General features: G+C 42.1%; 1 protein-coding gene across 2 annotated transcripts in view; it reads right to left on the bottom strand.

Moving 5' to 3' along the window:
* Positions 1-473: 473 nt before the first annotated feature.
* The window catches only part of eno4 (enolase 4), a 50,984-nt gene continuing 26,651 nt past the window's right edge, over positions 474-24,806 (bottom strand). For both annotated transcript variants that reach the window (XM_021580441.2, XM_021580440.2), the window contains exons 4-13: positions 18,866-19,002; positions 18,204-18,373; positions 17,608-17,739; positions 17,094-17,162; positions 13,662-13,826; positions 13,448-13,573; positions 13,144-13,339; positions 3,774-3,835; positions 1,515-1,632; positions 474-946 (exon numbers count right to left, since the gene is read on the bottom strand). In XM_021580441.2, the coding sequence (XP_021436116.1) occupies positions 882-946; positions 1,515-1,632; positions 3,774-3,835; positions 13,144-13,339; positions 13,448-13,573; positions 13,662-13,826; positions 17,094-17,162; positions 17,608-17,739; positions 18,204-18,373; positions 18,866-19,002 (1,240 nt within the window). In that variant the 3' untranslated portion in view covers positions 474-881. The remainder of the gene's footprint in view (positions 947-1,514; positions 1,633-3,773; positions 3,836-13,143; positions 13,340-13,447; positions 13,574-13,661; positions 13,827-17,093; positions 17,163-17,607; positions 17,740-18,203; positions 18,374-18,865; positions 19,003-24,806) is intronic.

Raw genomic sequence — 24,806 nt, 5'->3', positions numbered from 1 at the left:
AGCATGCCAATTGCAATCTGCCCAAAACTTGAGACATCTGTGGAATAGCATTACGTGACCAAACTGCACATTTTAGAGTGGCCTTTTATTGTCCCCACCACAATGTCCACCTGTGTAATGATCATGCTGTTTAGTCAGCTTCTGATATGCCACACCTGTCAGGTGGATGGATTATCTTGGCAAATGAGAAATGCTCACTAACAGGGATGTAAAAAAATGTGTACACAAAATCTGAGAGAAATAAGGTTTTTGTGCATATGGAAAATGTCTGGGATCTTTTATTTCAGTTCATGAAACATGGGACAAACACTTGTTGTGTTTATATTTGTGCTGCATCTGACCTGCATCTGTCAATGCTACAGTCCGCTCTCTGCTGAAGGAAAGAAGACCTCAGATTACAAAGCCCGTCTGTTGTCCACACTGCATTATATCAATAATGGAAAAATATTAATAAACCACACCAAAAAGTATGGTTATTATATGGACAGGTTTATTCAATATAATGATGACCACAGCACAGTGCCTTACATTGAATTAGATTAAACATATATATATATATATTCTTTGGAATTTGAAAATATGTTTAAATATCATTTTCAGTTTATTTCAGAGTTTGCAATGCAAAAGTATTTTGATCAATTCAGTTTTGTTGCTAGGGTAAAATACAGACCAAGACTTCATTTGGTTAGAGTGAAACCTATTTGCACGAAGTGAAGGCTGGAAAATCCATAAAAAAATGTAATGGTGTATCATCTAAATAGATTGTATGAGCTATTCATTTTAAGTCCTGTATTTACATTATATTGATGTGAACATAAATAGAAAATGTAATTTGGAATAAAAACATTATGGTTTTTGTTCAATCCTTGTCCCCGAGAATATTATGTAGATGACTGCTCCTCCGTTTCTCCAACAAAGAGAGGGGATGTGTGTTGTTTTCTTGAATCTGCAGACAGGGGAAAAAAAGTGGAATAAGTTGAATGGACAACAAAGACTTTAAAAAGGCCAAAGAGAAACTAGCCCCTGCATGACAGCCTATTGAACAAGTTCTGTAGAGGTCTATGTACATTGAACATGCCCCTCCTTGCTCCAGGCCCCTCTATTCTAGGTCTGTGATGTTTTCTACTGCTTTGACAGTACTAAAAATATATATTCCACAGAGCCAGAACCAAACAGTATACAAGAGTCCTGTATATGCAATTGGTGCACAAGTTAATTCTTTATTTTATACAAAGATGAACTCGCTTTTCAGCAATTGTCCAATGTCCCTGTCCCTTGGGGGGGGGGGGGGGGGGGGGGGGGGCATAATTATGTAGCCAATTAACAGAACCAAGGTAGATTTTTTTTTGCCAGCTCCCCCCCCCCCCCTTCATGATTCCTGACACACAGTTTCCTTTCACGGGCAGTTAGAGATGTGTTCTCACCAGCCAACCCATTACTGCCTCTCCTCCCCATAGCTTTGTCTAGCCTCCTCTTTCTACCGGCTGAAAAGACAAGAGAAGAAAAAGCCATACCCAGTATTCCCTGCTGGGCCAATTCTTCCTCTATAGAAATCAGACGGTTGTATTTAGTCAGCCGCTCTCCACGACTCAGACCTCCCAGTTTGACATAGCCAACTCCCAGGCCTACGACCTGAGGGAGAGAGCGAAACGCACAATGACAACAGTTTACAGGCATAGAGCTCCAACATGCAACTGCTCATCAGCAAGGGAAGGACAAGACGCCGTCAGTTAGCTTTGTTGTAGTGTGAGTACACAATGACAGGCAAACTGTTTATGATATCTCTTCAACAGAGGTTATTGGGCCTTGTAAATACACACACTTGTATTGTCAAACTCGTGCAGAACAGAATACATTCATAATTGCTGAGTTACTGCAATTGATTGTGGGTCGTTCCACGAAATGAGTGCCTTTTGCGTCCCTTGGATATTTTAAGAAGAAATTGTGTGCAAATATTTAATAAAAACATCCTGTTATATAAAATGAAATGCCCTTTAATATAGACCACATTGAATATTCAATAAATCAGATTTTTTATATAATTAGACTTACTAAAGAGCCCATATTCTGCATTTTGACATCTCTCTGTGACTTCTATGAAGATTTTAACCCAAATAGCCCAAACACTTCCACCAAGTTTTCACCATCATTCTAAAGCCCTAGTTATTTAGATGGGAAAAAAATGTTTCAACAACTTTTTTTGTGAAACTTGCATTAAGAAGTTCCTCCCGGTTGCACACAACAAGCTTCCATTCCCCATGTTACAAGGGGATTTATGGCTGATTTAAGATAAAGTTGTCAATCCTGTTATGGTCAACCCCGTTATACTTATTAGGCACTTACTATAGTTATTTTTTTATTTAACCTCTTGTGATGGAACAATGTGTTTTTCAAGAAGTTGAACATGTGCTTTTTATGACAAAAAGTCAAAAAACTGGTAAAATAAATCATCAAGTTCCACTACGTAGCCCTTTACACTCGTACAGGTTGAAAATGGAAGATTTGGGAACTGGTAAGCTCCTAAATTGGAACGCAGTGGCTGTCCAGTAACATGCTATACATGACGTCAGAGCTCAGGCTCTACGCTTCATTCACAGTATTCTTGGGTTTTGACTGACAGCCGTTCTGAACTTGGGCACAGCACGCGACAAGATGTTGCCCCAATCCCTCCGACTAATTGGTGAACTTTTGCTGTCAATTAAGAGGACTATGTATTTTGAAAGATGAGACGTTGAGGATTATAATAAACATCCCTTTGAAGTTATACAAGCAAGCCAAACACCAAATGTGTCCAAAAGTCCAAATGTGCACTTCACATTTCCATATCATAAAAATCAGGTCATATACAGTGTCAACATTTATGATCACTATGTTTGATGTACAGTTACAAGATGACATAGTGTCATAACCCGAATGCACTCATGACTCCTTTCTAAACGCACCAAAATAACAATCTGTTTTTTAAATTGCACCGTATGATCCTATTTTATAACTTAGCTAGTCATGTAGGCAATAGAACAAGTTTTCAAATTATGCCTACCTGACCCAGATTGCGATTTATAATGGGCCGTTTTTGGATTACGTAAACAACAACAGTAACTGTGTGATGGCGGGGACGCAGGGTTGTGTTCCAAACAAAACAACTACAAGTGTGATTGCTCTTGTTCCTCAACAGCACAGCTAGAAGAGCCCAAAAGCACCTTATAGTTGAAGACTATTCTTTAAGTCATAAAAGTGCATTGAAATTATTTAGGAACTGTGCACACTTTGGAGAGGTGTGTGTGGCCAGTTAGTCCTCTCGCTCAAACCCGTGTAACTTTTTTGGTCTTATGTCGCACCTACCCCACATTTTCCAGAAATATTCGTATCATGTTACTGAATGTATCCAGAGTATTTTCAGATTTTGTTATTAGCTAATGCGGTGAAAAGTACAGTAAATGTCAAATGCACATAAAATTAACAGTGTAATTTTGTGTCCCAGGTGAAATGTTGTGTCCTCAACTTTGGTTTAAAACCGTTCCCTTTCAAATGCTACCATGCTTATGCATTTTATTATCATATTTCTTCTGTCAGAAACATTTCAATTGAGCCCTATCCATATATGCCAATTCCCAAGAGTGTAAAAAGTTAAAAAGGCACCTAATTGGTGGAAGGACCCTTGTCAGACTTTCCGTCAAACAGATTGATAGATAAAGACACAGAGAGAGATAGACATGTAAACATATAGATGTAAAGAGACACACAAAGCCAGGGAGTAGATGACTAAACCTCACCACATCTGAGAGGGCGTCATCACTGCAGGGTTCACCGCACGTCGTTCCAATTATCACTGCACCTGACATACAAAAGGTGACACACTCTCAAGTAATTTACTGTACATGACCAGGTCAATTAATCAACTCTTTACACTATCTGTCATTACAGGGGTTCGTTCCCTCTTGAAATACACTGCATTCCCCAAAATAAACATGAACAAACTAACAAACCTTAGTTTCATATAAACATCAATTTGAGTGAGATCATAAGAACAAAGGTAATCTCCGAAACCCAGAACTAGAATCTTGCGAAATTGTGTCAGATGCTCGGTTAAATCCTGAGGGGAGACATGCTAGAAGATATACTAACGAGACAAACGAAGCCTCAACCCCTCTAAGTGGAAACTATCGCGATGAATCCCAAACAAGCCCCTCGGCCCTACCATCCTCGATATAAAGGTTGCGTTCCTCTGCTCAGACATTGCATGCATCAACCAATGGTTGCATGCCACGTCATTCGACTGTATCGTTGGGCACCAGATTGCTATAACATATGATGTGGTTAGCTGATACTTAAAATACCTATCCAGACTAGGGTTGAAAGGCGGGAAACCGGTTACGGAGATTTACCAAGAATTACCGCCCAAACCACCCCCTTTTCCTGGGTAAAATCACTTAGAGAAACCGGTAAATTATTATAAATTATTTATTTGAACAGCATGACGTGAAATGGAACTGTTCAATTATATGCAATGTCTCAATCTGGATTCTCTAAGGCTTTCTCTCTGCTCTCTGCATGATCAATCATCAATGCTCAGGGTGGGAACAGACTCTCAATGCATGTCGACCTATCATCTCATCATGGGAGCTTTTTTTCTTGTGACAGGTGGGCCTACATTTTCTGCAGCATAGCCTATGCTACAGTAATATAAGGACCGAATGCGTCTCTAATTTACACATCTCCATCTGGCTTTTGGGGGTCACATTATGTGTTTAATTTTAGATACATTTTTTTTAAACAGCCTTTCACTCGAATATCGTTGCTTTAAAGCAGTGCATGTGCGAGCACTCTTGCAGCATTTCTCTATCCATCAGTAATCGACAATCCTGTTCAATATACAGTGCCTTGCGAAAGTATTCGCCCCCCTTGAACTTTGCGACCTTTTGCCACATTTCAGGCTTCAAACATAAAGATATAAAACTGTATTTTTTTGTGAAGAATCAACAACAAGTGGGACACAATCATGAAGTGGAACGACATTTATTGGATATTTCAAACTTTTTTAACAAATCAAAAACTGAAAAATTGGGCGTGCAAAATTATTTTTACTATTTTCTACATTCTACATGTAGAATAATAGTGAAGACATCAAAACTATGAAATAACACATATGGAATCATGTAGTAAGCAAAAAAGTGTTATACAAGTCAAAATATATATTATATTTGAGATTCTTCAAAGATTCTTCCCTTTGCCTTGATGACAGCTTTGCACACTCTTGGCATTCTCTCAACCAGCTTCAATTAACAGGTGTACCTTGTTAAAAGTTCATTTGTGGAATTTATTTCCTTCTTAATGTGTTTTAGCCAATCAGTTGTGCTGTGAAGGTAGGGGTGGTATACAGAATATAGCCCTATTTGGGAAAAGACCAAGTCCATATTCTGGCAAGAACAGCTCAAATAAGCAAAGAGAAACAACAATCCATCATTACTTTACGACATGAAAGTCAGTAAATCCAGAACATTTCAGGAGGATAAGTTCATTACCAGCCTCAGAAATTGCAGGCCAAATAAATGCTTCACAGAGTTCAAGTAGCAGACACATCTCAAAATCAACTGTTCAGAGGAGACTGCATGAATCAGGCCTTCATGGTCGAATTGCTGCAAAGAAACCACTACTTAAAGGACACCAACAAGAAGAAGAGACTGGCTTGGGCTAAGCGACACACGAGCAATGGACATTAGACTGGTGGAAATCTGTCCTTTGGTCTGATGAGTCCAAATTTGAGATTTTTGGTTCCATTTTTGGCTCCGCATGTATGGTTCCCACTGTGAAGCATAGAGGAGGAGGTGTGATGGTGTGGGGGTGCTTTTCTGGTGACACTGTCAGTGATTTATTTAGAATTCAAGGCACATTTAACCAGCATGGCTACTACAGCATTCTGCAGCGATACGCAGGACAATGACCCAACACTCCTCCAGGCTGTGTAAGGGCTATTTGAACAAAGAAGAAGAGTGATGGAATGCTGTGTCTCCTGACCCATCCTGTCTCAGCCTCCAGTATTTATGCTGCAGTAGTTTATGTGTCGGGGGGCTAGGGTCAGTTTGTTATATCTGGAGTACTTCTCCTGTCCTATTCGGTGTCCTGTGTGAATCTAAGTGTGCGTTCTCTAATTCTCTCCTTCTCTCTTTCTTTCTCTCTCACGGAGGACCTGAGCCCTAGGACCATGCCCCAGGACTACCTGACATGATGACTCCTTGCTGTCCCCAGTCCACCTGGCTGTGCTGCTGCTCCAGTTTCAACTGTTCTGCCTTATTTTTATTCGACCATGCTGGTCATTTATGAACATTTGAACATCTTGGCCATGTTCTGTTATAATCTCCACCCGGCACAGCCAAAAGAGGACTGGCCATCCCACATATGCTCTCTCTAATTCTCTCTTTCTTTCTCTCTCTCGGAGGACCTGAGCCCTAGGACCATGCCCCAGGACTACCTGACATGATGACTCCTTGCTGTCCCCAGTCCACCTGACTGTGCTGCTGCTCCAGTTTCAACTGTTCTGCCTTATTATTATTCGACCATGCTGGTCATTTATGAACATTTGAACATCTTGGCCATGTTCTGTTATAATCTCCACCCGGCACAGCCAGAAGAGGAATGGCCACCCCACATAGCCTGGTTCCTTTCTAGGTTTCTTCCTAGGTTTTGGCCTTTCTAGGGAGTTTTTCCTAGCCACCGTGCTTATACACCTGCATTGCTTGCTGTTTGGGGTTTTAGGCTGGGTTTCTGTACAGCACTTTGAGATAACAGCTGATGTACGAAGGGCTATATAAATAAATTTGACTTGATTTGATTTGATTTGCATCAGATGACCTGGCCTCCACTAACCCCCGACCTCAACCCAATTGAGATGATTTGGGATGAGTTTGACCGCGGAGTGAAGGAAAAGCAGCCAACAAGTGCTCAGCAGATGTGGAAACTCGTAGAAAGAGGAGGAAGGGAGGCGCTACTAAGGTACACAATAGTAAATATTGGTAGATAGAAGGTGCTCTTTGGTAAAAGGGGTAAATTGGTCATCAAAAAGAAAGGAGGACCAAGGCACTCTTCATATAATTATTATGCCTTTATTAGTATGACATGTTCAATTGAAACAAAGTTTTTTTAAACAACGCATTTCGGCTGCATGTGGGTGTGTCCATGCAGCCCGAAACTCGTCGGTTTAAAAAAAATGGTTTCTATTGAACATGCCATAATAATAAAGGCATTTTAATTAATTATATGAAGAGTGCCTTGGTCGTCCTTTCCTTTTGATGTGGGAACTCCTTCAAAACTGTTGGAAAAGCATTCCAGGTGAATCTGGTTGAGAAAATGCCAAGAGTGTGCAAAGCTTTCATCAAGGCAAAGGGTGGCTACTTTGAAAAATCTCAAATATAAAATATATTTTGATTTGTTTAACACTTTTTTTGGTTACTACATTATTCCATATGTGTTATTTCATAGTTTTGATGTCTTCGCTCTTATTCTAAAATGTAGAAAATAGTAAAAATAAAGAAAAACCCTGGAATGAGTGGGTGCGTCCAAACTTGACTGGTAGTATATATATCAGACACTGTATATACGGTGCATTCGGAAAGTATTCAGATTCCCTTGACGGAGACGTTAGTTCGGGTTCAAGTCCGGGCTCTGGCTGGGCCACTCAAGGACATTCAGAGACTTGTCCCGAAGCCACTCCTGCATTGTCTTGGCTGTGTGCTTAGGTTCGTTGACCTGTTGGAAGATTAACCCCAGTCTGAGGTCCTAAGCGCTCTGGAGGAGGTTTTCATCAAGGATCTCTCTGTTCTTTGCTCCGTTCATCTTTCCCTCAATCCTGACTAGTCTTCCAGTCCCTGCCACTGAAAAATATCTCCACAGCATGATCCTGCCACCACCATGCTTCACCATAGGGATGGTATGGCCAGGTGATGAGTGTGACGCTTGGCTATCAGGCCAAATAGTTCAATCTTGTTTTCATCAGACCAGAGAATCTTGTTTCACATGTTCTGAGAGTCCTTTAGGTGCCTTTTGGCAAACTCCTAACGAGCTGTCATGTGCTTTTACTGAGGAGTGGCTTACTTCTGGTCACTCTACCATAAAGGCCTGATTGGTGGAGTGTTGCAGAGATGGTTGTCCTTCTGGAAGGTTCTCACATCTCTACAGAGGAACTCTGGAGCTCTGTCAAAGTGACCATCGGGTTCTTGGTCACCTCGCTGACCAAGGCCCTACTCCCCTGATTGCTCAGTTTGCCTGGACGGCCAGCTCTAGGAAGAGTCTTGGTGGTCACAAACTTCTTCCATTTAAGAATGATGGAGGCCACTGTGTTATTGGGGACCTTCAATGCTGCAGACATCTTTTGGTACCTTTCCCCAGATCTGTGCCTTGACACATTCTTGTCTTAGAGCTCTACGGATAATTCCTTTTACCTCATGGCTTAGTTTTTGCTCTCACATGCACTGTCAACTGTGAGACCTTATATAGACAGGTGTGTGCCTTTCCAAATAATTTCCAATAAATTAAATTTACCACAGGTGGACTCCAATCAAGATGTAGAAACATCTCAAGGATGTTCAATGGAAACAGGATGCACCTTAGCTCAATTTTGAGCCTCATAGCAAAGGGTCTGAATACTTATGTAAATAAGGTTTTCAGTTTTTATTTTGAATACATTTGCACTCATTTCTAAAAAAATGTTTTTGCTTTGTCATTATGGGGTATTGTCACGATCGTCTAATGAAATAATGGACCAAGGTGCAGCGTACGTAGAGTTCCACATGTTTAATCAAAATGAAACTCACAATAACAATAAAGAAGAATAAACGATACGTGAAGCTCAAGCAGTGCTCAACAGGCAACTACACAGAAAACAAGATCCCACAAAGCACAATGGGGAAATGGCTGCCTAAATATGATCCCCAATCAAAGACAAAGATAAACAGCTGCCTCTGATTGGGAACAATACCAGGCCAACATAGATATATACACACTAGATCACCCACCCCAGTCACACCACGACCTAACCAAAATAGAGAATAAAAAGGCTCTCTATGGTCAGGGCATGACAGGAATCGGTGCAGGGAAAGGCTCCGGCCATGGAGCTGGAGGTTTCGGACCGTTGCAGGAGATTCCGGACTGTGGACCGTCACAGGAGGTTCCAGACTGGGGACCGTCGCCGGAAGCTCTGGACTGGGAACTGTCGCCGGAAGCTCTGGACTGGGGATCGTCGCAGGAAGCCTGGTGCGTGGGGCTGGCACTGGTGGTACCAGACTGGTGACACGCACCTCAAGGCGAGCACGAGGAGCAGGCACAGGATGTACCAGACTGGGGACACACACTTCAGGGAGAGTGCGAGGAGCAGGCACAGGACGTACCGGACTGGGAAGGCGCACTGGAGACCTGGTGCGTAGAGCTGGCACAGATGGTGCCGGAACAATGACACACTTTGCACGGCGAATGCGGGGAGCTGGCGCAGGACATACTGGGCTGTGGAGGCGCACTGGAGACCTGGTGCGTAGGGCTGGCACTGGTGGTACCAGACTGGTGACACGCACCTCAAGGCGAGCACGAGGAGCAGGCACAGGATGTACCAGACTGGGGACACACACTTCAGGGAGAGTGCGAGGAGCAGGCACAGGACGTACCGGATCGTGAAGGGCATGAGTTATCGAGTACTCGAATATACAAATGGATGTCAAAACTCAATCTTTAACCAGAGATTACATTTTTGTGCTTTGTGGCTGCCCGAATGAACGAGCAAGTGAAATGTGGTCCCTATTCTGTGTCTGGAGCTCTATTGGAAGGATGTGACACCATTCTTCCACAATAAATTCCATAATTTGGTTTTATTGATGGAAGACGCTGTCTCATGTGCCTCTCAAGAATCTCAAGTTGTCACACCCTGGTCAAAGTATTTTGTGTTTATCTTTATTTATTTGGTCAGGCCAGGGTGTGGCATGGGTTTTTGTATGTGGTGTGTATTTATGGGGATTGTAGCTAGTGGGGTGTTCTAGCTAAGTCTATGGCTGTCTGAAGTGGTTCTCAATCAGAGGCAGGTGTTTATCGTTGTCTCTGATTGGGAACCATATTTAGGCAGCCATATTCTTTGAGTTTGTCGTGGGTGATTGTCCTTAGTGTCATTGTTCTGTGTTAGGTTACACAAGTATAGGCTGTTTCGGTTTTCGTTAAGTTTATTGTTTTGGTAGTGTTTGTGTTTAGTGTGTTACTTCATTAAACATGGATTGCAATAGACACGCCGCATTTTGGTCCGACTCTCCTTCTCATACAGAAAACCGTTACACAAGTGTTCAATTGGGTTGAGATCTGGTGATTGAGATGGCATATGGTTTACATCATTTTCATGCTTATCAAACCATTCAGTGACCACTCGTGCCCTGTGGATGGAGCATTGTCATCCTATGGGGGCATAGCCACGGTAGCAAAAATAACGGCCAACAGAATGGCCTGTTCAGCATTTTTATACATGATCCTAAGCATGGGATGTTAATTGCTTAATTAACTCAGGAACCTCACCTGCGTGAAGCACCTGCTTGCAATATGCTTTGTATTCCTCATTTACTCAAGTTTTTCCATTATTTTGGCAGTTACCCGTATGTTTCACAAGTTGACAGTAATGTACAGTAAAGAAAAGTACAGTACAGTACAAGACAATACACCAGAACACATTAGAGTACAGTAAATAAAATAAAAATCAAATATAGTGTACTATTGTACCCTACTATACTCTAATGTATACTCTGCTGAACTAAACTGTACTATACTGAGTAAAACTCTACTGTCCTATACCGTACCAACCCGTACTGTACTATACTGAATAAAACTCTACTGTCCTATACTCTACCATACCATACTGTACTTCACTGAATAAAACTCTACTGTCCTACACCGTACCAAACCATACTGTACTTTACTGAATAAAACTCTACTGTCCTATACTGTACCGTACCATACCGTACTGCATTGTACTCCACTCTCCTAAACTGTCAGGCACTGTACTGTGATGTTCAAACTTGTGAAACATAGCGTAGACGTCTATGATTAGTTCAGATTTGGATCTGATCTGCACCGACCAAATTTTGTTGGGGCGGAGCTCATTGGAATAATAGTGTTCGTTTCCATTCATAGGCTTATGTTTCGGCTGCTCGGCCATGGAAACCAATTTCAATAAGCTCCGGACAAACAGTTCTTGTGCTGACGTGGCTTCCCGAAGCAGTTTGGAGTGTTGCAACCGAGGACAGACGATTTTTACCTGATAGGCTCTTTAGTACTCGGCGGTCCTGTTATGTGAGCTTGTGTGGCCTACCACTTGTTGCTCCTAAACATTTCCACTTCACAATAACAGAACTTATAGTTGACTAAGGCAGCTCTAGCAGGGCAGACATTTGACAAACTGACTTGTTGTTTGTGGCATCCTATGATGGTGCCCCTTTAAGTCACGGAGCTCTTCAGTAAGGCCATTCTACAGCCAATGTTCGTGTATGGAGATTGCATGACTGTGTGCTCAATTCTATACACCTGTCAGTCATAGGTGTGGCTGAAATAGCCAAATTCACTAATTTGAAGGGGTGTCCACATACTTTTGTATGTATGATGCACAGTATGTAACTATTATTGAGAATGTTATTTAGTTGAAGTGGTCTGTTGGTTTATTCTGTAGGTTTGACTAGTATGAACGTCAGCACTGCTTTTGAAAAAGCTAACATAAGTCCATGTGACAGATATAATATATATATATATATATATATATTTCACCTTTATTTAACCAGGTAAGCTAGTTGAGAACAAGTTCCCATTTACAACTGCGGCCTGGCCAAGATAAAGCAAAGCAGTGCGACACAAACAACAACACAGAGTTACACATGGAATAAACAAGCATACAGTCAATAACACAATAGTAAAAAAAGAGTCTATATACAGTGTGTGCAAATGGCGTGAGGAGGTAAGGAAATAAATAGGCCATAGTAGCGAAGTAATTACAATTTAGCAGATTAACACTTAAGTGATAGATGAGCAGATGATTTTGTGCAAGTAGTGATACTGGTGTGCAAAAGAGCAGAAAAGTAAATAAAAACAATATGGGGGATGAGGTAGGTAGATTGGGTGGGCTATTTACAGATGGACTATGTACAGCTGCAGCGATCGGTTAACTGCTCAGATAGCTGATGTTTAAAGTTAGTGAGGGAAATGTAAGACTCCAGTTTCAGCGATTTTTGCAATTCGTTCCAGTCACTGGCAGCAGAGAACTGGAAAGAAAGGAGGCCAAAGGAGATGTTGGCTTTGGGGATGACCAGTGAGATATAGCTGCTGGAGCGCGTGCTACGGGTGGGTGGTGTTATCGTGACCAGTGAGCTGAGGTAAGGCAGAGCTTTACCTAGCATAGACTTACAGATGACCTGGAGCCAGTGGGTCTGGCGACGAATATGTAACGAGGGCCAGCCGACTAGAGCATACAGGTGGCAGTGGTAGGTGGTATAAGGGGCTTTGGTAACAAAAAAATAAATATTCTGTTGCAATCTTCAGCTAGCTCCTCTTTCTTATATTAAGAGGCTTGAAAAAGTATTATTGTGACATAATGCTTACTTCAATGAGAATGTATGTGCAGTTGAAATTTGGCCATAGAATTAATGACTGAAAAAAAAACGTATTTTCTGTAAATTACGTATTTTCACTTTTCATTCAGCACCTAAAATGCACCGGATTTTCAACGTCCGGAACATACGTCTTTTCGACATCCGTAGAATACGCCATTGCACCTTTTATTCAGCACCTAAAATGCACCCGACTTCAACATCTGGAAAGGACGTCTAAAAGATTCATCCAACAGAATCCATCAGAGCAACCATGTATGTCAGCGTGTGAGTGAACTCACCCCATCCTTTGGTAAAAATCCTTTGTTCCATCTCTGTTGTATACACTGTGTCTATTCAGTTTTGATGTTATGACGCCAATTAATTTAGGTCAATCTGGCCAATATGTAGGCTAATTCCACTAGCATGGATTTGACATTCCCTCCATAAAACTATGCATACTATACATTTGACTTACAATAGGACAATGAGTCATGTATTAGTAAACAATAGCTCTATGTAAAACTGACTCCATCAGTGGCTCCCTTACCTTTGTTCTCTGTGGTGACGTGGATCAGGTCGGTGACTGTGGTCTCATTGCTCTGATTGAGGATATACCCTCTGACCCCTGGAAGAGATGGGGCGTCTTCCCGTGAGCTGTGACACTGGGGCTTGGAGGAGATGTCAGAGAGCAGGCTACACGAGGCTCCAACCACACTGCTCAGTCTCTCCCACTGCTCCACATCCTTACACAGGGGTCACATACCATGAGCTTCTACAAGCACATTTGTACTCACCAACGCATGTCTTTCGTTTACTGCGGTATTGTGTTCAGAGCTGTGTTCCCGTCTTACCTCTTTTCGCAGAGGATCGATCAGAGCCACGACTGCTGGGTATTTACTAATCAAAGCCTCATACATGTCCACTAGTTCATCAGGAGACTTGGGTGTTCCTGTAATAACTTCATACTTTCCTTTTGGCTGTAGAGGAGCCAAGACAGAATTAATACATAGAATTGTACTCATTGTGCAAGGGCACACTGCATGTTTTAACATTCTGTTTACATACATAGTCCATTAGGTTGTGAGCAGCACAGTTTACTGCTAAATGGATCCCCTTTCCAAGTGCCAATCCAAGATTGTTAGATGCTTCAGTAATTAGATCGAGAGGCTGCTCAGGACGCTCATACCCAACAACTAAGGCTCCAGAGTCAGACACTGTTGGCAGTACAGGCTGGAAAGAGAGAAGGAATGTTTAGTCAGCCACCTGGAAAGGAACACAAAGTGTCATAATAATATACCTATATATGTGGAGAGAAGTGCTGGATCATCTATTTGCAGTTTGATAGTGCAACTAGTGCTTAACCATAAACAGACGGCATTGAATTGATTCAAGCCTTGAAAAATGTACGCTTTCATGTAAGGTATACAGTGCCTTCAGAAAGTATTCACACCCCTGGACTTTTTCCAAATTTTGTTGTGTTACAAAGTGGGATTCAAGTGGATTTAATTGTCATTGTTTTTCAAGGATTTACACAAAACAGTCTGTAATGTCAAAGTGGAATAAAAAATCTAACATTTGTAAAAAGAAAAAAGGAAAAAGAAAACACTTAATTTATCTTGATTAGATAAGTAGTCAACCCCGAGTCAATACATGTTATAATCACCTTTGGAAGTGATTACAAATTAGTCTTTCTGGATAAGTCTCTTTTTCCCAAATTCTTCAAGATTTGTCAAATTGGTTGTTGATCATTGCTAGACAAGCATTTTCAGGTTTTGTAATAGATTTTCAAGCAGATTTAAGACAAAACTGTAACTCGGCCACTCAGGAACATTCACTGTCTTCTTGGTAAGCAACTCCAGTGTAGATTTGGCCTTGTGTTTTATGTTATTGTCCTGTTGAAAGGAGAATTAATCTCCCATGTCTGGTAGATAGCAGACAACCAGGTTTTCCTCTAGGATTTTGCCTGTGCTTAGCTCCATTCTTTTTTTTTTTCATCCTGAAAAACTCCCAGTCCTTAACAATTACAAGCATAACATGATGCAGCCACCACTATGCTTGAACATATGGAGTGGTACTCAGTAATGTGTTGTATTGGATTTGCCCCAAACATAACATTTTGTATTCAGGACAAAAAGTGAATTGCTTTGCCACATTTGTTGCAGTATTACTTTAGTGCCTTGTTGCAAACAGGATGTATGTTTTGGAATATGTGTATTCTGTACCGACGTCCTTCTTTCACTTTGTCAATTAGGTTAGTATTGTGGAGTAACTACATATTGTTGATCCATCCTCAGTTTTCTCCTATCTGTACCTTTGTAGTGACTGGGTGCACACTATCCAAAGTGTAATAACCTCTACTATGCTCAAAGGGATATTCAATGTCTGCTTAAATTTGTTATATATATATATATATATATCTACCAATAGGTGCCCTTCTTTGTGAGGCATTGTAAAGCCTCCCTGGTCTTTGTGGTTGAATCTGTGTTTGAAATTCACTGTTCGACTGATGGACCTCACAGATAATTGTATGTGTGGGGTACAGAGATGAAGAAGTAATTCAAAAATGTAAAAACTATTATTGCACATAGACTGAGTCCATGCAACTTATGTGACTTGTTAAGCAGTTTTACTCCTGCTTATTTACTCTACCTTATTTACAGTAGTCTTGCTAAGGCGTTGACATATCAGGTTTTCATTATTAGTTAATTAGTAAAAAAGGTTAAAATCATAATTCCACTTTGATATTATGGGGTATTGTGTGTAAGCCAGTGACATAAAATCTCAATTTAATCCATTTTCAATTCAGGATGCAACACAACAAAAGTTGGAAAAAGTAACATTCAGTCTTAGAAATAAATCAAAAGATAACATATCTAAACTCAGCAAAAAAATAAACGTCCTGTCACTGTCAACTGTGTTTATTTTCAGAAAACTTAACGTGTAAATATTTGTATGAACATAACAAGATTCAACAACTGAGACATAAACTGAACAAGTTCCACAGACGTGACTAACAGATATGGAATAATGTGTCCCTGAACAAAGGGGGTCAAAATCAAAGTAACAGTATCTGGTGTGGCCACCAGCTGCAATAAGTACCGCAGTGCATCTCCTCCTCATGGACAGCACCAGATTTGCCAGTTCTTGCTGTGAGATATTACCCCACTCTTCCACAAAGGCACCTGCAAGTTCCCCAACATTTCTGGGGAGAATGGCCCTAGCCCTCACCCTCCGATCCAACAGGTTCCAGACGTGCTCAATGGGATTGAGATCCGGGCTCTTCGCTGGCCATGGCAGAACATTGACATTCCTGTCTTGCAGGAAATCAAGCACAGAACAAGCAGTATGGCTGGTGGCATTGTCATGCTGAAGGGCCATGTCAGGATGAGCCTGCAGGAAGGGTACCACATGAGGGAGGAGGATGTCTTCCCTGTAAAGCACAGCGTTGAGATTGCCTGCAATGACAATAATCTCAGTCCGATGATGCTGTGACACACCGCCCCAGACCATGACGGACCCTCCACCTCCAAATCGATCCTGCTCCAGAGTACAGCCCCGGTGTAACGCTCATTCCTTCGACGATAAACGCGAATCCGACCATCACCCCTGGTGAGACAAAACCGCGACTCGTCAGTGAAGAGCACTTTTTGCCAGTCCTGTCTGGTCCAGCGACGGTGGGTTGGTGCCCATAGGCAACGTTGTTGCCGGTGATGTCTGGTGAGGACCTGCCTTACAACAGGCCTATACAAGCCCTCAGTCCAGCCTCTCTCAGCCTATTGCGGACAGTCTGAGCACTGATGGAGGGATTGTGCGTTCCTGGTGTAACTTGGGCAGTTGTTGTTGCCATCCTGTACCTGTCCCGCAGGTGTGATGTTCGGATGTACCTGTCCCAGCGCAGGTGTTGTTACACGTGGTCTGCCACTGCGAGGATGATCAGCTGTCTTTCCTGTCTCCCTGTAGCGCTGTCTTAGGAGTTTCACAGTACGGACATTGCAATTTATTGCCCTGGCCACATCTGCAGTCCTGATGCCTCCTTGCAGCATGCCTAAGGCATGTTCCCGCAGATGAGCAGGGACCCTGGGCATCTTTCTTTTGGTGTTTTTCAGAGTCAGTAGAAAGGCCTCCTTAGTGTCCTTGACATTAATTGACCTTAATTGCCTATCGTCTGTAAGCTGTTAGTGTCTTAGCGACCGTTCCACAGGTGCATGTTCATTAATTGTTTATGGTTCATGGGAAACCGTGTTTAAACCCTTTACAATGAAGATCTGTGAAGTTATTTGGATTTTTACTCATTATCTTTGAAAGACAGGGTCCTGAAAAAGGGATGTTTCTTTTTTTGCTGAGTTTATGTCCACCAAAATGTATTTGCTTTCTTTTCTAGAAGGTAGAGTAAGAAAGACAACATGTACTGTAGATCCTGACTCAACACAGACACAAATAGAGCCCTATACTGTACAGTAGAGCCAATATACAAATATCTGCCGCAATGTTCCTTACCCCTGTTTTTGAAGCAGCGTTCATTATTTTCATCATCTCCTTTTGAAGCTCAAGTACCATTGTAATGATCTGTTGGGGGAGTTCACAGGTTGTCTTCGATACATGTTTCTTTAAACTATGTAATACCAACGCTTGGCTGAGAAAATGTGCTATGTTGGAAAACAATCAGGAACATTGGTTGACTTAACCTCGACACTCTCAAGACTAGTATTCAGTAAGTCCTGTATGGTCGTGTGCGGCGTAGTTGGTAGAGCCTGGGGCTTGCACCACCAGGGTTGTGGGTTCGATTCAAGCGTGGGACCAGAATGAATGTATGCACTCACTACTGTAAGTCGCTCTGGATAAGAGGGTCTGCTAAATTACTTAAATGTGTAAGTGTCCAGATAGAACACAAAGAACAAACTTGAGTTTTGATGGACTCTCCCAGTAATACTGGGCAGATGGAGAACAAAATGTGTAACTTGAAATTGGAGAATAAAGGCTGAAAATATGTTGTGGTTGTGAGTGTCAGTACTTGTTTCAGTCTTTGTCCAGCTTTAGGGATGACAATGACTTCCTCCAGTAAATTGAGTTTTCCTGGGGACATCTTGCCACAGCTCAACAAAGTTACCAAGGGCACAGGGATGTGCATCTCTTCTGGACACGGCTGTTAAAATAAAGAAAAAGCATAGTAAAGCATTTGGTGTTTTACAAATGTGACCCGTGAAGCGAGGTGTATGTCGCTCGCCACTACTTCACAGAAGAGGCATTTTAACGGTTTTTTATTTTTACATTTTTTTATCATTTTTTGCCAGAAATGCCTTCTGGAACATGTAAGACTTGGTGAGGTATTATTGAACACTTTAGTTACAGTAGCAGATTTTGGACATTATATGCCCAAGTCAAGAGAAGATAGTCAATATTATTACTCAGCACTTTGACACTTTTTAAAAACTACTGGCTACATGTTTTGTATGACAACTAGATGAAATAGCCTCCCTACAACCACATATACTGTATAGTATCTGGTATTGCCCTTAGGCCTATCATTCCTGATCAATGACCTATATCACATTGCATGGTGTGTTTGTGTGTGTGCAGGTATGTGTGTTGAAGGGGGGGCTCACTGACTTGTTGGTTTCTCAGAGCTTTGATGTACTTGTACAGGGGGAGGCATTGCAGTAGAGCCCCAGTCTTGGCCACAGCCAAGGACACTGAACCAATTGCCATGCTGCCAGGCAGGACCAGCTCTGAGGGCTCTGGAGGTGGAATGGGCTTCTCTGTGCTGTTGCCTTTTTTGCCTGGAAAATCCAGAAACAAACTTCATCTGCCTCAATGTTGTTACACAACTTGAGAGGAAGAAGAATTTCCCCAGTGACTGACTGAGAGGCCAGGCCTCCCACAGGGACTCTCTTACAACACTAGAGAGAGGGGAGCAGACGGTTTACCACAGGGGGACCACTAGGGAAATAAGCAAGAGAGCATTGCATTGGACCATTGGACCAGCGCTTCAACTAAGACTTCTCTATGGAGCTGGAACCTAATACTGGCAGAGCTCTTAAAATAACACCTCTTAATGTGTCTCCCAGGTGGAAACTTCAGCGTAACATTGAACCTGCACATAACCTCTGAGCACCAGTCCGTTTCTTTATGCATACTTAAAACATACACAGGGTCTCACTGCTGCATTTGATTGAGAACAAGCTAATGTTTTTAAAGAAAAGCATCCAGTGGTATAATGATGTGTGATGTCAGATTATCTGTCAGGCTGGCCCAGGGGAGAGGTTCGTTACCTTTGTCTCCACCCTTCTTGTCTTTGGGGGGTGCGGTGGGAGGGGATGGCTCAGGCACAGGCACACTCGGTGGCGGGTTTTCTTTCTCTCTGTTCCGAATGTCCTGGTCCTCCAGGTAGCGGGCCATGAAGAAATCACTGCCACACAAAACAAATACCACTTGGCATTCATCCACAGGAGCAGCATAGAGTTATCAAAAGCAGCATGCATGACACTATGGGGTTGATCAGGACAAGGGTTTATTTTACCCTTGGATGAGCCATTGTATAATAGGAGAAATGTCAGATATTGACCAAATAGGTACTGATGGAGAATGGAACACACTCCTTGTGTGACACCAGAGATACCGGAGCCTTGTATTTGAGAGAGCACAGCAAACTATGTTCTGTCTCTGCTATTACAAAGCCATCATACATTTCTTAAATGATTTCTGAATTAGGTACAGAGTAAACAAGCTTGCTTGATTGGCTATGTAAAAACAAAGCACAGGGTCTTATTTTCAGTTTATACATTATAAACGTGTAGGCTAATATTTTTGGAGGCTGTCATGTAAAGCTGGGAAGAACAACTGAAAAGTATCGACACCGACAAAACCAACCACCTATCGTGAACATTTTTCTGATAGTGTTCATTACGAAAAATAGCCTATTCTGCCAGACACCTGGTTGAAACAGCTCTTATTTGCTCCCCCTTCACAGTAGAAGCCTGAAACAAGATTCTAAAGACTGTTGACATCTAGTGGGAACCTTAGGAAGTGAAATATGACCCCATAGACACTGTATATTGGATAGGCAATGACTTGAAAAACTACAAACTTCAGATTTCCCACTTCCTGGTTGGATTTTTTCTCAGGTTTTTGCGTGCCATATGAGTTCTGTTATACTCACAGACATCATTCAAACAGTTTTAGAAACTTCAGTGTTTTCTATCCAAATATACTAATTATATGCATATTCTAGCGTTTGGGCCTGAGTAGCAGGCAGTTTACTCTGGGAACCTTATTCATCCAAGCTACTCAATACGGCCCCCCAGTCCCAAAGAAGATTAAGAGGGTGTGAACGACTCTGAATAGGTGTAGACAAAGAATCAAATCAAATCAAACTTTATTAGTCACATGCGCGGAATACAACATGTAGACCTTACTGTGTACATGTAGGTAGGGGTGTGAAGTGACTATGCATAGATAATAAACAGCAAGTAGCATCAGTGTAAAAAACAATGTAAATAGCCTCAGTCCGGTAGCCATTTGATTAATTGTTCAGCACTCTTATGGCTTGGAGGAAGAAGCTGTTAAGGAGCCTCTTGGTCCTAGACTTGGTGCTCCGACACCGCTTGCCGTGTGGTAGCAGAGAAAACAGTCTTTGACTTGGGTGACTGGAGTCTTTGACAATTTTGGGGGCTTTCCTCTGACACCGCCTAGTATATAGGTCCTGGATGACAGGAAACTTGGCCCCAGTGATGTACTGGGCCATACGCACTGCCCTCTGTAGTGCCTTACGGTCAGTTGCTGAGCAGTTACCATACCAGGCGGTGATGCAACTGGTCAGGATGCTATCGATGGTGCAGCTGTAGAACTTTTTGATGATCTGGGGACCCATGCCAAAACTTTTCAGTCTCCTGAGGGGGAAAAGGTGTTGTTGTGCCCTCTTCACGACTTGGTGTGTTTGGACAATGATAGTTCGTTGCATATGTGGACACCAAGGAACATGAAACTCTTAACCAGCTCCACTACAGCCCCGTCGATATCAATGGGGGCCTGTTTGGCCCGCCTTTTCCTGTAGTCCTCCTTTGACTTGCTCACATTTAGGGAGAGGTTGTTGTCTCTGACCTCCTCCCTATAGGCTGCCTCATCGTTGTTGGTGATTAGGCCTACCACTGTTGTGTTGTCAGCAAACCTAATGATGATGTTGAAGTCGTATTTGGCCATGCAGTCGTGGGTGAACAGGGAGCACAGGAGGGGACTAGTGTTGAGGATCAGCATGGCAGATGTTTTGTTGCCTACCCTTACCACCTGATGGCGGCCCGTCAGGAAGTCCAGGATCCAGTTGCAGAGGGAGGTGTTTAGTCCAAGAGTCCTTAGCATAGTGATGAGCTTTGTGGGCACTATGGTGCTGTACGCTGAGCTGTAGTCAATGAACAGCATTCTCACATAACGTGTTCCTTTTGTCCAGGTGTGAAAGGGCAGTGTGGAGTGCGATTGAGATTGCGTCGTCTGTAGATCTATTGGGGCAGTATGTGAATTGGAGTGGGTATCTAAATTATCCGGGAGGATGCTGTTGATGTGAGCCATGACCAGACTTTCAAAGCACTTCATGGCTACCGACGTGAGTGCTACGGGATAATCATTTAGGCAGGTTACCTTCGCTTCCTTGGGCACAGGGACTATGGTGGTCTGCTTGAAACATGTAGGTATTACAGACTCGGTCAGGGAGAGGTTGAAAATGTCAGTGAAGACACTTGCCAGTTGGCCCACGCATGCTTTATGTACATGTCCTGGTAGTCCATCTGGCCCTGCGGCTTTGTGAATGTTGACCTGTTTAACCTGTTAGAGCTCTAGGGGCGCTATTTCATTTTTGGATAAAAAACGTTCCCGTTTTAAGCGCGATATTTTGTCACGAAAAGATGCTCGACTATGCATATAAAACACTCTGAAGTTTCAGAATCTGCAAAGATTTTGTCTGTAAGTGCCCCAGAACTCATTCTACAGGCGAAACCAAGATGATGCATCAACCAGGAATTAGCAGAATTTCTGAAGCTCTGTTTTCCATTGTCTCCTTATATGGCTGTGATTGCGCAAGGAATGAGCCTACACTTTCTGTCGTTCGCCCAAGGTCTTAGCAGCATTGTGACGTATTTGTAGGCATATCATTGGAAGATTGACCATAAGAGACTACATTTTCCAAGTGTCCGCCTGGTGTCCTGCGTCGAATTCGGTGCGCAATTGCCAGCTGCTTCTACTTTACCATTTGATTCAGGGGAGAAAGCATGTGTCCAAGAACGATGTATCAATGAAGAGATATGTGAAAAACACCTTGATGATTGATTCTAAACAACGTTTGCCATGTTTTCAGTCGATATTATGGAGTTAATTTGGAAAAAAGTTCGCGTTTTGAGGACTGAATTTTCAGATTTTTTTTGGTAGCCAAATGTGATGTATAAAACGGAGCTATTTCTAATACACAAGGAATCTTTTTGGAAAAACTGAGCATCTGCTATCTAACTGAGAGTATCCTCATTGAAAACATCAGAAGTTCTTCAAAGGTAAATGATTTTATTTGAAGGCTTTTATGTTTTTGTTAATGTTGCGTGCTGGATGCTAACGCTAATGCTAACGCTAAATGCTAACGCTAAATGCTAACGCTAGCTAGCTACTTTTACACAAATGATTGTTTTCCTATGGTTGAGAAGCATATTTTGAAAATCTGAGATGACAGTGTTGTTTACAAAAGGCTAAGCTTGAGAGATGGCATATTTATTTCATTTCATTTGCGATTTTCATAAATAGTTAACGTTGTGTTATGCTAATGAGCTTGCTGATAGATTTACACAATCCTGGATACAGGGGTTTTTTCATAGCTAAACGTGACGCAGAAAACGGAGCGATTTGTCCTAAACAAATAATCTTTCAGGAAAAACTGAACATTTGCTATCTGAGAGTCTCCTCATTGAAAACATCTGAAGTTCTTCAAAGGTAAATGATTTTATTTGAATGCTTTTCTGTTTTTTTGTGTAAATGTTGCCAGCTGAATGCTAATGCTAAATGCTACGTTAGCCATCAATACTGTTACACAAATGCTTGTTTTGCAATGGTTGAGAAGCATATTTTGAAAATCTGAGATGACAGTGTTGTTAACAAAAGGCTAAGCTTGAGAGCTAGCATATTTATTTCATTTCATTTGCGATTTTCATGAATAGTTAACATTGCGTTATGGTAATGAGCTTGAGTCTGTATTCACGATCCCGGATCCGGGATGGGGAGATCAGAAAGGTTAAAGGTCTTGCTCACATCGGCTACCGAGAGCGTTATCACACAGTTGTCCAGAACAGCTTGTTGCTTGCCTCAAAGTGAGCATAAAAGGCATTTAGCTCGTCTGGTAGGCTCGCGTCACTGGGCAACTTGCGGCTGGGTTCTCTTTGTAGTCCGTAATAGTTTTCAAGCCCTGCCACATCCAACGAGCGTCAGAGCCAGTGTTGTAAGATTCAATCTTAATTGAAGCTTTGCTTGTTTGATGGTTCGTCTGAGGGCTTAGTGGGATTTCTTATAAGCGTCCGGATTAGTGTCCCGCTCCTTGAAAGCGGCAGCTCTAGCCTTTAGCTCGATGCAGATGTTACCTGTAATCCATGGCTTTGGGTTGGGATATGTACGTACAGTCACTATGAGGACAACATCGTCAATGCACATAGTGATGAAGCCGGCGGCTGAGGTGGTATACTCCTCAATGCCATTTGATGAATCCCAGGAACATATTCCAGTCTGTGCTAGCAAAACAGTCCTGTAGCGATTTGCCAAATGGAGGGCCTGGTCTAAAGTTTTTTCCCTCTGGTTGCACATGTGACATGCTGGTAAACATTTGGTAAAACTGATTTAAGTTTGCCTGCATTGAAGTCCCTGGCCACTAGGAGCGCCGCATCTGGATGAGAATTTTCTTGTTTGCTTACGACCAGCATTGGATTGTGGTGGTAAATAGGTGGCTACGAATAATATAGATAGTGTGGTTTACAGCTTATCACAAGGTACTCTACCACACGCGAGCAATACCTCGAGACTTCTTTAATATTAGACATCGCGCACCAGCTGTTATTGACAAATAGATACACACCCCCGCCCCTCGTCTTACCAGAAGTAGCTTCTCTGTCCTGCCAGTACATGTAAGATCCCGACAGCTCTATATACTATGTGTCGTCGTTCAGCCACGACTTGGTGAAACATAAGATATTACCGTTTTTAATGTCCCGTTGGTAGTATTTTTCAATCATCGCACGTTGGCCAATAGAATGGATGGCAGTGGGAATTTACTCACTCGCCTACAAATTCTCAGAAGGTTGGCCAACCTCCGCCTCCTTATTCTCAGTCTTTTCTTCAAACAAATGACAGGGATTTGGGCCCGTTTCCGAGAAAGCAGTATATCCTTCACGTCGGACTCGTTAAAGTAAAAAAAAAAATCCAGTTTGAGGTGAGTGATCGCTGTTCTGATGTCCAGAAGTTATTTTCAGTCATAAGAGATGCTAGAAACAACATTATGTACAAAATAAGTTTAAAAAATAAGTTACAAACAATGTAAAAAAAATGAACAAAATAGCAGTTGGTTGGGAGCACGTAAAAAGTCAGCCATCCCCTCCGGCTCTGCAATAGGTGTAGCAAAACATTCAAGGGCCATTTTCTCAAAAGTGGGGTTACAAGTTTATCAACGTTCAAAGCAGAATTACTTTCCCATTGTTCCTCAACTGCATTGTATGATATGATTTCCACCTGATTTCCACATCCACGGACGTTGGTTTTTGGTTCGGGCCAGACCAAATTTGAATCAATCATAGACTTCTAGCCTTGATTTAGAGCACACATAGACGTCTATAAATGACATATTTTCAACATTCATTCAGAACCAAAAATGAACATGATTTTAACATCCGGAAAAATATGGATTTTAGACGTCTTTTCAACATAATTTAGCTTACTGGGACTATTGGCAATTTTTTGGGTCAGACCAAGGGATGTAATGGCCAGGACCGGCCCTGCTAGACGTAATGTTTGACTAAAAACATAATAATTTCAAACGCTGTTTACATTCAGGGCAGCAGGTAGCCTAGTGGTTAGAGCATTGGGCCAGTAACCAAAAGGTTGCTATATTGAATACCGAAAGGTTGCTATAACCGAAAGGTTGCTAGATTGAAAAGGTCATTCAAAAGGTCTGTCATTCTGCCCCTGAACAAGGCAGTTCTT

The sequence above is a fragment of the Oncorhynchus mykiss genome, chromosome 23 (genome assembly GCF_013265735.2).
Source record: "Oncorhynchus mykiss isolate Arlee chromosome 23, USDA_OmykA_1.1, whole genome shotgun sequence".
Classification (NCBI taxonomy): domain Eukaryota; kingdom Metazoa; phylum Chordata; class Actinopteri; order Salmoniformes; family Salmonidae; genus Oncorhynchus; species Oncorhynchus mykiss.
The sequence above is the reverse complement of the archived record's forward strand: the minus strand, read 5'-3'. Positions and strand labels throughout refer to the sequence as shown.